Source organism: Ceratotherium simum, chromosome 32 (assembly GCF_057802395.1).
Source record: "Ceratotherium simum simum isolate JZ-2026a chromosome 32, ASM5780239v1, whole genome shotgun sequence".
NCBI lineage: Eukaryota > Metazoa > Chordata > Mammalia > Perissodactyla > Rhinocerotidae > Ceratotherium > Ceratotherium simum.
In genome coordinates, this window is record NC_141931.1 from 10,957,941 (window position 1) to 10,973,394 (window position 15,454).

The 15,454-nt window shown below is 35.8% G+C and overlaps 1 protein-coding gene across 5 annotated transcripts in view; it reads left to right on the forward strand.

Annotated features, from left to right (window-relative positions):
• Window positions 1–14,693, forward strand: part of ARHGAP21 (Rho GTPase activating protein 21) — a 129,138-nt gene extending 114,445 nt beyond the window's left edge. For 4 of the 5 annotated variants that reach the window (XM_087420733.1, XM_087420735.1, XM_087420734.1 and 1 more), the window contains exons 14-25: window positions 884–948; window positions 1,025–1,164; window positions 1,792–1,934; window positions 2,692–2,847; window positions 2,943–3,021; window positions 3,709–3,782; window positions 3,861–3,950; window positions 6,686–6,811; window positions 7,001–7,042; window positions 7,361–7,466; window positions 9,362–9,393; window positions 12,219–14,693. In XM_087420733.1, coding sequence (XP_087276859.1) covers window positions 884–948; window positions 1,025–1,164; window positions 1,792–1,934; window positions 2,692–2,847; window positions 2,943–3,021; window positions 3,709–3,782; window positions 3,861–3,950; window positions 6,686–6,811; window positions 7,001–7,042; window positions 7,361–7,466; window positions 9,362–9,393; window positions 12,219–13,907 — 2,742 coding nt within the window. In that variant the 3' untranslated portion in view covers window positions 13,908–14,693. The remainder of the gene's footprint in view (window positions 1–883; window positions 949–1,024; window positions 1,165–1,791; window positions 1,935–2,691; window positions 2,848–2,942; window positions 3,022–3,708; window positions 3,783–3,860; window positions 3,951–6,685; window positions 6,812–7,000; window positions 7,043–7,360; window positions 7,467–9,361; window positions 9,394–12,218) is intronic. The other variant, XM_087420737.1, reaches the window with a different exon arrangement.
• The last annotated feature ends 761 nt before the right edge of the window (window positions 14,694–15,454 follow it).

A 15,454-nucleotide genomic window follows, 5' to 3' on the forward strand; every position in this document is an offset into this window, starting at 1 on the left:
TATTATTATTATTGTGGGGTTTTTTTATTGCAGTAACATTGGTTTATAACACTGTCTAAATATTATTGTTTTTTTATTTTTAGTTTTTTTGGTGAGGAACATTGTCCTTGAGCTAAGCCCTGTTGCCAATCTTCCTCTTTTTGCTTGAGGAAGTTTCACCCTGAGCTAATATCTGTGCCCATCTTCCTCTGTTTTTTTTGTATATGGGATGCTGCCACAGTGTGGCTTGATGAGTGGTATAGGTCTTTGCCTGGGATCCGAACCTGCGAACCCTGGGCCACCGAAGTGGAGCACTCGAACTTAACCGCTATGCCACCGGGCCAGCCCCATATAGCATATTATTAAAGTTAACCTGTCAAGGTTAAAAAAACCAGCTTTGAGCTTCTCTCTTTTGACAGTCTAACTGCCACTTCTGATACTAACTGACCCTCCATCTCACTGCTCCTACAAATTAGCCATTATCAAATTTTGGCAGGATTTTTCCATCTTTTATCCAACTGTATTATTTTGAAATGCTGATCATTCTTTCTGGTATTAGTGAGAGAAAAAATTGGCTCTCTGCTTTAAGTCATTTATTAAAAATGACAGATGAATTCAATAAGTTTGAACACTTGCTGTGTGCTGGTACTCTTCTAGGTATTGCACGGGTACAGAAAATAAACAGAAAATTCTTTGGGCAATGCAGGAGGCCCTTGGAACATTTCTCACATAGTGAGGTTGGGTGGTGATGTTGGAAAGATGATCTAAAACAACTCCATGAGAGTAAAGTATGGCATCTGTATTGAATAAGCAGAGTAGTGCAGTTGAGAGCCTCAAAGAAAGTAGGGAGCCCTATTTATGTTTGGAATCAACTTTCTGATTTTACCTTCTCTTTATTCTATAGGACACTGGAGTTACTAACAGGGATCTCATTAGTCGAAGAATAAAAGAATACAACAGTCTGATGAGGTGAGACTCCCACCACGCCTACCAGTTACTTTGGATGTAAAATATGTAATTGTTAAGAAATGTTCATTTCTTTCAGCAGCAAAGCAGAACAGTTGCCAAAAACACCTCGCCAGACCCTCAGCATCCGGCAGACTTTGCTTGGTGCTAAATCTGAGCCAAAGACTCAGAGTCCACACTCTCCGAAGGAAGAGTCAGAAAGGAAACTGCTCAGTAAAGGTACTGGTGTTAGCGTTTTGGGGTAAATTTAACAAATAAAATGATTTAAAATTGGGATTTTCAAGATGTTTTCATGTTTTCCTGTCCCATGTCTGCTGACCTTGCCTGGTGTGAGCGAGCTTAGTGATCACTGTGGGCCTGGGCTGGGCTGGTGGGGCCTCTCCCTTTAAGGTGAGGTCCAGGACACCCGTTCTGTAATAAAGACAAAGTAAAGGAAAATATAGCACATCCATCTACATAGAAGACACTACAAATCCAGTTAATGCAGAGGACCCAGGCACTACCATTTTGAGATAAAACCATTATGCTTTCTTTTGCTAAAATTTCACTGTGAAGATGTCACATTGATTCTGTTTTCTTGACTGTTTTAAAGAAAATCATGGTTCAGATTGTAAAAGGGTGAAGAAGCATAATTGATTCCTATTAAATTATATGGAAGGTTAAAAGGAGTGCTATATTAGGAAGAGAATATAGTAACAATATTTTTTATAAATATAGGATATATTATTTATAGTACAGGACTCTGATTTATATAAATACTGATAAAAGATTTTTAACCTCCTGATTTAAACACTCTTGTTTCCATATTCTTTCTTATGTCATTTTATTTTGAATAACAATCAAAAGATGATACCAGTCCCCCAAAAGACAAAGGCACCTGGAGAAAAGGCATTCCGAGTATTATGAGAAAGACATTTGAAAAAAAGCCTACTGCTACAGGAACATTCGGCGTCAGACTGGATGACTGCCCGCCAGCTCATACTAATCGGGTAGGAGACACCAGCCAGCTGGATTTCCTAAAGTCATTAATTCAGTTGTAGTCATAACAGGACCTGAGTACACAAAGAGTATCTGTCCATCTGTTGAGTATTTTCCTCTTCATTGCAGACCTTAGTTCCCCTAAGCTTTTCTGATCTGTAAGGGTGTGTTGAGTAATTTTATCTGAAATACTTTTTTCTAATGTATTGACTCTGAAATAGAATAATTATTCAACTGTTAGGAATGTATCTGAAATGGTTGGTAACAATTCATTTTCAAATCATGTGTGTTCTGCTTTTAGCATCTTAATTAAAAGTAGGATGAGAACAAGGATCTGGTTAAGAAAGTGTAATAAATGTGAATATGCATACGTGTGTGTGTGTGTGTGTTGACAACACCTGTGTTAGGATTCATGTCATGGGTTCATTGATGTTATTCTCTCCCCCTCTTCTTTTTTTGGTTTTAGTCCCCTTTATTCAGCTGAACTATTCCCACATTCTCCTTGCTTGCTCTTTTTCCCCTCTTTAGACTGTTAGCTTCCTGTGGACTCTTCTCTTTCTGTCTCGGCGTATTTATTCTCTTCCCACTGTCTCAACTCTCTCTTGCTGATTTTATCTATTCCCAGCTCTATTTTCCCTATTATCGAAGAACAGCAATTTATATATTTCCTTTTGGATGGAAAGGGCCTTTTAGCTATGATGTACATCTACTAACTAAATATAAATATTTGTGCTGTATTAAATAAAGTGTTCATTTCTTGTTTTGCAGTATATTCCATTAATAGTTGACATATGTTGCAAATTAGTTGAAGAAAGAGGTCTTGAATATACAGGTATTTATAGAGTTCCTGGAAATAATGCAGCCATCTCAAGTATGCAGGAAGAACTCAACAAGGGAATGACTGATATTGATACACAAGATGATGTAAGTTTGTTTATTTCTATTGGAATAACTGATCTGTATTTTTTCCTTGGTGGTATTGACTACAAAAATACTATATTTCTATTTTGTACATCTAGAAATGGCGAGATTTGAATGTGATAAGCAGTTTACTAAAATCCTTCTTCAGAAAACTCCCCGAACCTCTCTTCACAAATGGTGAGTTAACTCCCACGAAAGATACGAGATGAAACAGTTTAAAATTACATTGTTGGGAAACCGTAGGGTATTAAATTGAACCAGGAGAAAATATTTTTGTTAAAGGAGACAGAAGATCTTGTTTAGTTCTTATTTATATACTAAGCATAATTTTGGCTATTTTTTCTCATTTTCATTTTTTTTTCCTCGTGATAAATTTCAATGAAAAACAGAGTTTATAAAAAATTTTTTAGGTTCAGTAAAATACATATTATCCTGTTTATCCATGTTCACAGTCAAGTTAAAAATATATTATTATTGTTCTCAGTCAGAAGTCTTCAGACATAACAAAGTAAAATTAGTAGAAAAACATTTTTTCAGTCAAACCAAATATTTGAGTGCTGCATAAGACACTGCACAAGATGTTGTTATGGTGGAGGAGAGAAAAGGATGGACAGGCTGTATAAAAACATAGGATGGTAACCTCAGAGAACTCACATTTTAGGGAATTTATGTTTGATGATAAAGCTTGGAGGATCAATAAAAACTATAGCAATTTTAAACACTTACATTTCAAAGGCTATTTAGGGTCTTCTCTAAATTTTTTTTTAGTATGGTTTAAAATTGAACCTTAAAGGAAAACTAGATGACAACTCACCTAAGCAATTGAAGATAAATTTGTTTTATTGTTCTTATTGTTGTTGTCAGATAAATATGCTGACTTTATTGAGGCCAATCGTAAAGAAGATCCTCTGGATCGTCTGAAAACGTTAAAAAGACTAGTAGGTATTATTTTCTATTTTTGGAGGTACAACTAAAATTCAGCATTTTAAATCCATCATAAAAATAATATGTTTCAGATTCATGATTTGCCTGAACATCATTATGAAACACTTAAGTTTCTTTCGGCTCATCTGAAGACAGTGGCAGAAAATTCAGAAAAAAATAAGGTATGTAAAGTGCATATTGAAGAGATGGACTTTCAGTGCCTTTGGTTGAAAAGATATGCTTCATTGCTTCGTGCTAAATAGTCAAAAATAGGATTATAATTCAACAAAAGCTTTAAAATACATCATATGGGCTGATCAGTCCCTCTAAAGATTACTCTTAAAAGCAAAAGATCCCAAAATACCAATTTTCACCATTTTAAAAAGACATTTCCTTTTACATTTATCTAGCAAGAAAAATGAAAAAGTCAGAAATTTTGCTTCTTTTATTTTTCAACTGTATATCAGTATTTTGAATTGGTAACATTTATACTTGATACAGCAGTCAAAATGTACCAAATTCTATACAGTGAAAAAATAACATTTTCTTTTTTTGTTTTGTTTAGTTTCAAGCAGATAAGACTTTCTTTTTCTTTTAACACCACCACAGTATCTTTATCAAACACACCAAAATTTGTTATTCCTTAATATTATCTAATACTCAGTTCATGTTCAGTTTTTCCTGAATGATTTAAAGAAATGTCTTTTTACAGTTGTTTGTTGAGTCAGTATCCAAACAAGGTGCACCCTTGGTGTTTGGTTGAGTGTTGTAGTCTTAACTTTTCATGGTTTTCATCCATCACTGGTGATTGTTGCCTAAATCCATGGTATCATTAGAGGTTGCAAAATGATGATTTTTCTGACTCTTGGGCATTACTTCTTAAACTACTTACACCATCATTTTGGTTTCTGGAAAAAAAAAAAGGAACAGACAATACCACAAGCTCAGGATTACTGCTGTCACTCCCTTTTCTAAGACTGAGTCATGCTTAAGGTAGTGAAAAATGCATTCCTTCAAGTCAATTTAGTGGCCATGCGTGTTCTAGAAGACGGTCATTCATGGTTATAGTGAGGCTGGATTATGAGACACCTATTACCTACAAATTGAGAAGTTTACAAGCAGTGTTAATATTTCCTTTAGATATTCCAATTTCCTCAATAGTGATAAGGCTATAAAAAATGTAAAAAAAAAAAGAGAGAGAGAGAAAGAAGGCAAAGAAAGCCCATATCAATTGATTGTACTCTTTCCAGAAGTTCATACAGAAGGAGCCAAAACGTTCTCAATATAATCATAGCTGAAATATTTTCTGATTATTTCAGCATTTCCCAAAGTGTATGACATCATTCATCAGTTTTGCTGGATGCTAGTGGGAGTCACTGGGAAAATAGGGTTTGTTGGTCTAATTAGTTTAGAAAGCACTGAATTAAACAAAATTTAACAGGTTTCTTTACTGCAAAATTTTTTAGTCTTTAATATACTAATTAACACTGTGAATCTTGAAGAAGTGGATAAGGTATTTCATTTCCCAGACTTATTTAACTACACTTCATGGAACATCTTTCAAAAAATACAGAATTTGTTTTAAGTGATAAATGAATAAATAAATTGTGAACTACTTATGTTATTAGTTTTATGGAGGAGCAGCTAAAACTGTATACCCACATAGTAAACATTACTGTATACATATAAATAATAATGTATGTTATTATTAGTCTAAAAACTTAAATAAAATCATAGTAGACAAGAATCTAGTAAAAATTTTACATAAGACCTTTGAGATAGACTTTGTTTTTTGAGCCACTTTTACCAGTACAGAGGTAGGAATAAGATGACTGCATCTTCTAGAGGAAGAATAAGAAACATGCCTTGTGTGCCCAGTTTAAGTAAACCCTTCCTGCAGTCATATTTGTTTTCACTAAGTCAACTTCCTATGAAAATACTGACTTCAATCATAATTTCTCCTTATATGCAGTAAGCACAGTGTAATAATGCATGTATTATGGTAGTTAACATATCAGATGCAAAACAGTTGCTTTGGAAAGGGAGACCTGAGGGCTTTCCACCTGCTACCATACCTGAAAGGTGTGTGTGCTTGCACGTGCCTCTCAAAAATAGTTTAGTAGTGCAGCTCCCTAAACCAGTTAGACTTTTGAGTTGTGATTTTTTTACCCTCTGATATGTTTTCGGGGTTGGTTAAAGTTGTTTAACAGTTTAATCAAATCCTAAGTTCACCAGTGTCCTACACCAGACACTGTAGATATATCAAAGGAAAACAAGAGATCCACACTTTTGATAATTGTGTAATTAAACAAGAAATACAAAACATCATGGAAATGAATGTGTAAAAACACAGTTATGTAATATTGAGGTGCTCAGATTGGTGCAAAGATCTTCAGAAATTTTGGTTGAAGTAAAAATTGGTCAAAAAATATTTCTAGACATTAGGTTTTTACATATTAGTGATTTTGATGTACTGCTGGGGCAAACCTGGAAAATTTTATGTATCTTTAAGCACTTTTCCATCTTTTAGTTTTTGAGGGGAGAGAGTATCCTTATTCTTTTGTGAGTTTTTTTCCTTTGATTTTAGTATTTTTGTCAGTTAATCCAGCTCTGATAATACTAGTTTTGAAGCAAATCAATTGCTTTCAATCAAAGACTTCTTGGAAAAAATGAATACCAATTAAGCATTGTGCATTGTCATTAAAGCAAGGAAAAAGAAGTTATGTATAGATTAGCTTATGAAAATCCTAACTAGGAAGCATTATCTGTTTTTACATACATCAGTCAATCATTCTTCTTTGAATTCTTTTTCATCAAAAGAATCTTTGGGAAATAAAATGCCAAACATTCAGTGGGAATTTAAGCCTACTTTCTTCAGAAAAATTCTGATCTTTTCCAATATCATCCTTTGTTTCAGATGGAACCAAGAAACCTAGCAATAGTGTTTGGTCCAACCCTTGTGAGGACGTCTGAAGATAACATGACCCATATGGTCACTCACATGCCAGACCAGTACAAGATTGTAGAGACACTTATCCAGCATGTAAGTTCAGGCTTTATCTCATCAAGAACAGCCTTTTTTTTTGAGCAGCTGATATTTGGTAGGACAGAATTTGGTTATAATTATTTTTCCTAAGATAATTACTTTTTTTTCTATACCATCCTCCAAAGTATAGATCTATTCAGGGAGTTATTTAATTTCTCTTTTCACCTTTTCTATTTTAAATTTTAGCATGACTGGTTTTTCACAGAAGAAGGTGGTGAAGAACCTCTTGTAAGTATCGACCATCAGCGTTTGTACCCTGTTATTTTCATTTGGGACACAAGACCCCGATGCTCCAACAATGCCAACTCCCTGCTTTGTATGCTCTTGTCTGCTTTGCACCCTGGAAGCAGGTCTAAAGCCCCTAAGTTTCTGATCTAACGAAAATACAAGTAGGATGCTTATTTTGTGGTTAATTATATGTCAACAGTATAAACAATGAAGCACATGTGCTCCACTCAGTAATGTGTCTTTTACTAAATGTTGTTTGAATTTTAAAGAAAGTATCTTTGAAGAGATGACGAAGAGATCTTTGTTTATTAATCATAGACAACAGTGCAGGAGGAAAACACAGTAGACTCCCAGCCAGTGCCAAACATAGATCATTTACTGACCAACATTGGAAGGACAGGAGTCTCCCCTGGAGATGTATCAGGTAACTCTTGCCTGGGCAGTATTGATCTCTAGGTTAAAAGCTGAATTCTTATAACATGAAAGAGCGAATCCATCATAAGTAACAACTCACTATGATTTTTTCCTTTTCTCCTTTTTTTTTCCTTTCTACTAATAAAAAACTTAATCTTCCGTTTCTGATTTATCTTAATTATCTTCCAGTGACTGTAATGCCATTGGAGTTGTAATGCTTGTCAGAATGGAAATATGAGGGAAATGAGCATGCGAACCACTGTTTTGTTCTTTTTTTTTTTTTTAATTCACAGTTTCCATGTAATAGTCATCACAAGGTAAAACAGATATATGCTACTGAATATGTGGTTGCTGTGATGGCAGAAAGTATGATCTAGACTGTATAAGTAGTTCTTATTCTCGAGCTAGACGTTCTGTTTAAAAGCAGCAAGTTAAATATGTTGAACTGCTAATGGGCACCATTTTCATAAATACAGTATATTATTTGTCACTATAGTTGTCACAGTAAAGGTCAATCTATTTGACATTTTCTTCTGTTTTCTCTTGCCACCCTAATGTATAAGTATAAGTATTAGTTTTTATCAGCTCTTTTGATGAAAATTTTCTCCTGCCAAACTGTTGCACTAACCCAGCATGTTTTTTACACAATGTTCTCCCTTTGTCTCTAGTTCTTGTTTTAGTCCTAAAGGGTTTTTTCAGCACTTACTGACACAGGCAAATCTATACTGATGTTGAACAGGCGAAGTGGGAGGAGTCTATCACACGGTAATGTCGCTAGTGGATTCTGTGGTGTCCCTGATGGACAGCTGGAACTGTAGGAAGAAGGAGGACTGTTGTCCGCACTGTAGCTGCCTTGTCTGCAGAAACCCTCGATTCTTGTAAATGCAAGCATAGTTGATCTGTGGTGTAAATTTTCTCTTAAGATTATTGTAAACAGATCAATACTACTTTCTTAAAAGTTTTTCTGCTGTTTCTTGTTATTTCTGAAGCAGACCGTGAGGAGAAATAGCATGGTATGATCTACCAGTTCTTAAAGTCATAAAGCATTTAGCCGTGTGTTAAAAGGGGCGTGGCACGGGGCTCAGCTCATTAATCTTAAAAATCAATTTCCCTAAAGTTGACAGATAAAATTTCAAAATTGGTGTTATCCAGAATAGTGCTAGCCCCTTCCTACCCTCTTTATAATTGTATAATCTGAGTTTTTGCCAGACAGTAAAATGATGGTCTCCATTTTTCCATTTCCATAATAGCATTTGTTAATAGATAATTACAAAACTGGTAGAATTTAACCAAACTAGTCAAAAGGATCCCTGACTGCACAAATATGAAACTGGGGTCCAAAGCCCAAAGATCAGCATTAATTTAATATAAAACCAAAGTGACCTGGAAGCAGGGTTATCCTAATGCCTCTATACGCATACAGTATATGCTTCTCAAATTTAAGTTTGACAGTCTGACAAAAATCAACCAAAAAATACCAAGTCTGAGTGTCTCAATTTGTAGCTAGGGCAGCCAACTATCATAAAAGTTCTACATTGTGTATCAGTTTCAGATACAGGATGTGGCACATAGTACAATTCTTAAAAAGGTCGTCAAGCTTCTTTATTGCTAGATTTACTATTTAGAAAACGGCATAAACACTAGTATTTCTGTTTTGTTTAGCACAGGGCTCCTTTGCCATTCCTATCATTGAGCTGGTTCTGCCTACAATTCACAGCATCCTCTCATGGCGGTGGCTTTCTGTGAGCTTGCATCCCTGTGAGCCCTGACTACCCACTGTGTTCTCTTCTTTTGTTTTGCTTTCCCATTTTGTTCCGTGCCTGTCGTTTCCATAAGTTTTGCATTGTTTGTTGAAAGCAGTAAAGATTGACTAATACTGACCGTGTTTTATTTAACTCCTCGCAGATTCAGCTACTAGTGACTCAACAAAATCTAAGGTAAATTGTTTCATGCAATTTTGAAATATTTTAGAGGGGAATTGCTTTTTGGCTGATGGTGACGATTAGTGTACAAATGCATCCCTGTCTGTATTTGATGACACAGAGCAACAACGGCTAATAAAGGGAAAAGTTAATTCTTCAAAGAGAATATGGTAGAAGAATACTGGATTGTGAGTTGCATTGTTGGGTTTCTCTCATTGTAGTTTAGTGTAATACAAAGAAGTAGGCTTTTTTTCACATTCTTTAATGTGAAACATTTCTAACATAGACCTAAGTAGAGAGAATAGTGTAATGAGCCCCCAGCACCCATTATCCGTCTTCAACAGTTATCAACATGGGCAAGCTTGATTCATTTGCACTGCACCCCCTTTCCTCCTTCTGGGACACTTTTGAAGCAAATCCTGAACATCACATCGTTATGTCTGTAAATATTTCAGTAGTAATATAGACTTTTTGTTATTTTTATAATTTTTATAGAAAATATATATTTCTTTTCAGCAAAATCACTAATTTTGTTTTTATAATCATTATTTTTAACATAATTTGTGTTCCGTTGACAACGTCACCAAATTACACAACTTTTTGAGTTATTTTTAGGAAGTTCTTATAGTTCTTAGAAAGATTTTTATTAATTCAATTTGTCCAAACTTTGCTGAGACAGTAGCAACTAGAATTGTCAACAAATTTCTTAAGACGTTTTTCTATTTGGAAATAAGACATAAATTTTACATAGGATGTTTCAATATCATAATGGGGCTATATATGATTAATTATAATTCATGCAGAAAATGTTACAAAATATGTTAATCATATCATGTCATTCACTGTCACTTATATTGTGATTTTTACCATCTTTTTGTACCAACTTTTTATTTTGAAAATTTCTAAACCTACAGAAAAGTTACTGGAATAATAGCACCCAAACCTTTTGCCCTAGATTCGTCAGTTGATAAATCTTGATATATATATATATTTTTTCTGAATCGTGTAAGAGTGACTTATAGACATGATAACATTTACCCCTAAATGCTTCAGCATGTATCTCCTAAGAACAAGGGCATTCTCCTATATGATCACCTTATCATTGTCATACTGAGGTAGTTAACATGAGTACAATACATTATTATTTCCAATGTACAGTTATTACACAAATTTCCCCAGTTGTCCCAATAATGTTTGTTGTTTGTGATTTCCCTATACAGGATGCAATCAAGGATCACTCCTTGCATTTCATTGTCATGTCTCTTTAGATTTCTTTAATCTAGAACAGTACCATCTTTTTTTGCCAAAAGATAAGATTTTAGATTTCAAACCTGTTTGAAATTCTCTCCTTCCCTCTTACTAGATGTGTATTTCTTAACCTGTTGTTATATGAGTCTCTTCATCTTAATTATGGTAGTGTTTGTACCATGCCTATAATATAGTGGATATTCAAGTGGTATAACTCTTTGTAACGATTTTTCGATTGTATAATACAGTCATTTGCTCCAACACATGTATCATCACAGAATCAAAGGATTTTAAAGGGAACTCCTAGGAAATCATAAAGATGATATAATCTAATTTCTTCTCACTTAAATAAACAATGAAATTGAGATGTTTAAAAGTAAATCAGTTGCTCAGTGTCATTCACAGCAAGCTAGAGGAAGGAACGTGGGGTCTCCTAATTCAGCACCCAGTCACAATCATTATCCCCTACAGTCTTCAGCAGAATGTGTTAAAATGGGAATACCATTAGATATGTACTGGATAATTATGAAATCGTTTATAATTTATAAAAACAGAGTTCAGTTAATCTGTGATTTCATTTTGGTGAATCCTTTTTAATACTACAGCCTAAATTTTTAATTCATTTTTCAAAACTTCAGTACACTAGTTTTAGCTTGTCTAAGATTTTTATGACAGTAAAGAAATATACTTTCTGCTTCTATTATTCAGCATATTTCCTGCCTGCTTGTCTTAAATGATGTGTGGTAAACCAACAAGTGTTTATTGACCCCTACCAGCACCATTTACTTAGCGTGTAGGCATTATGAACAAATTAATTAAACAGTTGTCATCAAGAACCTATTATGCATAGCTAACAAAGCCAGTAGCCTGCACTGCAACTTTACCAATAACAGTGCACTAAAATGTGTCTAGGGTAAGAATTTATCATCTTTAATTGACCTTATGTTATTTGAATTTTTTGATTTTGTTGTTATCTTGAGATAAATGCAGAGATTATCAACCTGATTTACCTAAGGCAAATCTCGGAAGATCCAGCCTGGCTAAACTAATGGGAGACCAAAGAATTCCCTTATCTTAATGAGCTTATCTGAGAACAGTATCTGTATCATATGGTATCTGCAACTAGAAAATTGAAGTCAGTCTATTGAAGTCAGTTGTAAAATTTTAGTAACCTATGTCAAAATATTATATTCAACTGTGTCGGAATATTAACTCTTAACCCTGTGTTCCAGGTGAGAGAATCTGAAGAATGTCTGAGCATTGCAGAAGCAGGGAAAGTCAGTAGATTCAGGGAAATTAACAAGAATAGGAGAGCTTGATGGCACTAAGCACAGAATATTTCCCTGAAAGACAGATGTATGTGAGCTATGATTTGGCAGATAACACCAGGCAAGAAATGGGACTAGTTAAATAAACATAAAAATTTATCTTAGGTACAACTTAAAAGGGAGTATAAAAACTACACTCTGTTAGTGCTTCTAGAGCCTTAGTGGAGTTAATTCAGTAAGAAATATTTGGGGGAAAAACTTTTCAGAAAATGACGTCAATAATGTTCTTATGTTCAAAGTCCCATTTCTCTGATTGCTTCTCAGGGTTCTTGGGGATCTGGAAAAGATCAGTATAGCAGGGAACTGCTTGTCTCCTCCATCTTTGCAGCCGCTGGTCGCAAGAGGAAAAAGCCAAAAGAAAAAGCACAGCCCAGCAGCTCAGAAGACGAATTGGACAATGTATTTTTTAAGAAAGAAAATGCAGAACAGTATCACAACGATATTAAAGAAGAGTCCAAGAAAGAGAGTGAGACATTGGGCAGAAAACAAAGGATCCTCACTTCCAAAGAAAATAATGCCAAGAAAGACATCGGTGGAACGAAAGATGAAAAGATAGCGCTACAAAAAGAGAGCATGCCGTCTGAGGAACCCTCACCCCCACACAACTCAAAATATAACAAGTCACCCACTCTGAGCTGCCGCTTCGCCGTCCTGAAAGAGAGCCCCAGATCACCTGGGACACAGAAGTCCTCCCAGTTTGAAGAGACAGGGTCTGACTCGGGCACTTTGCTCAGCACTTCTTCCCAGGCTTCCCTGGCAAGACTTTCCACGAAGAAATCCACCAGTCCAGAAGCTAAACATAGAGAGTTTTTGGCAAATGTCAGCACCATCACCTCAGATTATTCAACTACGTCGTCTGCCACATACCTGACCAGCCTTGACTCCAGCCGACTGAGCCCCGAGGTGCAGTCGGTTGCAGAAAGTAAGGGAGACGAAGCCGACGATGAGAGAAGCGAACTGGTCAGCGAAGGGCGGCCTGTGGAGACAGACAGTGAGAACGATTTTCCCGTTTTCCCCACGGCCTTGACTTCCGAGAGGCTTTTCCGAGGAAAACTACAAGAAGTCCCTAAGACGAGCCGGAGAAATTCTGAAGGAAGTGAAGTAAGCTGTACGGAGGGAAGTTTAACCCCGAGTTTAGATAGCCGAAGACAACTCTTTAGCTCACATAAACTTATTGAATGTGACACGCTCTCCAGGAAGAAATCTGCTAGGTTCAAGTCAGACAGTGGAAGTCTCGGAGAGGCCAAGAATGAGAAAGACACACCTTCCATCACTAAAGTGTTTGATGTTATGAAAAAAGGAAAATCAACAGGGAGTTTGCTAACACCGACCAGAGGTGAACCAGAAAAACAGGAGCCCACCTGGAAAACGAAAATAGCAGACCGGTTAAAACTGAGACCCAGAGCACCAGCAGACGACATGTTTGGAGTGGGAAATCAGAAAACGAATGCCGAGACGGCCAAAAGGAAAAACATCAAACGCAGACATACGCTGGGAGGGCACAGAGATGCTGCTGAAATCAGTGTTCTGAGTTTCTGGAAAGCACAGGAACAGAGTGGGGAGAGAGAATCTGAACTTTCAGCTGTGAATCGGTTAAAGCCAAAATGCTCAGCCCAGGACCTCTCCATCGCAGATTGGCTCGCAAGGGAACGCTTACGCACCAGTACGTCCGACCTTAGCCGAGGAGACACGGGGGACCCCCAGCCGGCGAATTCTAGCACATTAGAAATAGCCACGACGGACACCCCTCTGTCTTTTCAGTCCGATGTGGGCAGTTCTCCCGGTACCTTGGCTTCAACTAACAGGCCCCTTCTTTCCACACCGCTGCAGTCACCCGACCAAATAAACGGAGAAAGCTTCCAGAACGTGAGCCAAAATGCTAGTTCTGCAGCCCAACCTCATAAACTGTCTGAAACCCCAGGCAATAAAGCGCAGTTTCATCCCTGTCTTTAAACTGGGGGTATGTCCACTAGAGCAAATAAAAAGCTACTGTTACACGTTCCAGTAACTCTGTAAATATTTTCTTGTACCAGAATTGTTATTATGCAGCCTTCATTTGGGCTGGTTTCATCATTTTGCACTGTGAAATAGCTTTACAGTGCATTACGACAGCCAGAAGAACATATATATATATTTAAAAATATATTGGATAGTTGTATACAAATGAGCAAGGTATTTGTTGCAACTCAGTGCATAGTGTATACCTGAGATTCCCGAAGAAAACAGCTGGCATTAGTATGCGGCAAATTTGTTCTTTTGGTTTCATCACTAACAAAAGTGCCTCATCATCAAAATACATTTGGTTTTTAGGGTGCCATATTGTTAAAATTAGATAACTTACACTGAATAAATGGATGCGTTTTATCGGTAACAAATTTCATTACATTTACCAGTTTTAACACAGGTGGATACAGAACTTCCATTCTTTAGTCATTCCAGGTGGATCTCTGAGTTTTATATTCAAACTTTTAATACAGTTTTTGAGTTTTGTGTGACTTGAATTTTTAATCTTTCTGTAAAATACGTAACTTAAATGAACATATTATATGTGTATCTTTTCTTCAGATACCAGATTTGATATAAATGTTGTAACATAGGTGTGTAGATAGTGACCTGGATGGAACTGGCTTCTTTATCGAGAAGAATATAATTCTGCATGAGGACTTAATGAATCCAAACCTGTGTCATGCCTGTGTGCATACCCAATTAAACACTGGAAATAAAAATTGTTTTGGTGAACTTGGCATGGCTTGAAACTTATTCTAATATGTTTCTAAATGTCATCCATTTATAACTTGATTGGTCCTGACTTTAAAAATTACCTACTCTACTTATATATTCCATCTCTCCTCGTTTTTGCTGTGGCTAACAGAGATCTCTTATGAATGTTTACCTTGGCCTAACCTTGCTTCTCTACACAGATAATATTTAACTTTTCTAGCGAAAGTAATATATGTTGTTTACCCTTTTTTGGAGATAATGAGTGAAAAGAACGTGCATTTGGGAGTCAAACCAACTCTACACTTCCTAGATATGTAAACTTGGACAAATTACTTAACTTTTCTGAATTTATTCCCTCGTAAACAATGACAATAATACCATCTATTATAAGGGTTATTAGATTTAAATGAGATACTGTTCCAAATATAGGGCCTGCCACACACTACTTGCAAAATATATCAAAGCTATTCTTAGAAATGATGGCTACTTAAAATCTCAGAATGTGAAGACTGAGAGGGCCTTAAAAATCATCAAATCCAGTGGTTCTCAACCCTGTCAGACCCAGTATTCTCTTTCTATAAAAAAAATTTTATAATTTCTTCTTTACCATTCTGAAATGAAATTCATAGGTATATCTATGTAACATATATATATAACATATCTACATATATAACTTTTTATATATTCAATATGATAGACTATCTATAATTCTCTTATTATTATAGAAGAGAGAAAAGGAAAGTGATTTCTAATAAAATAATAAATATTTCAGTATGCAA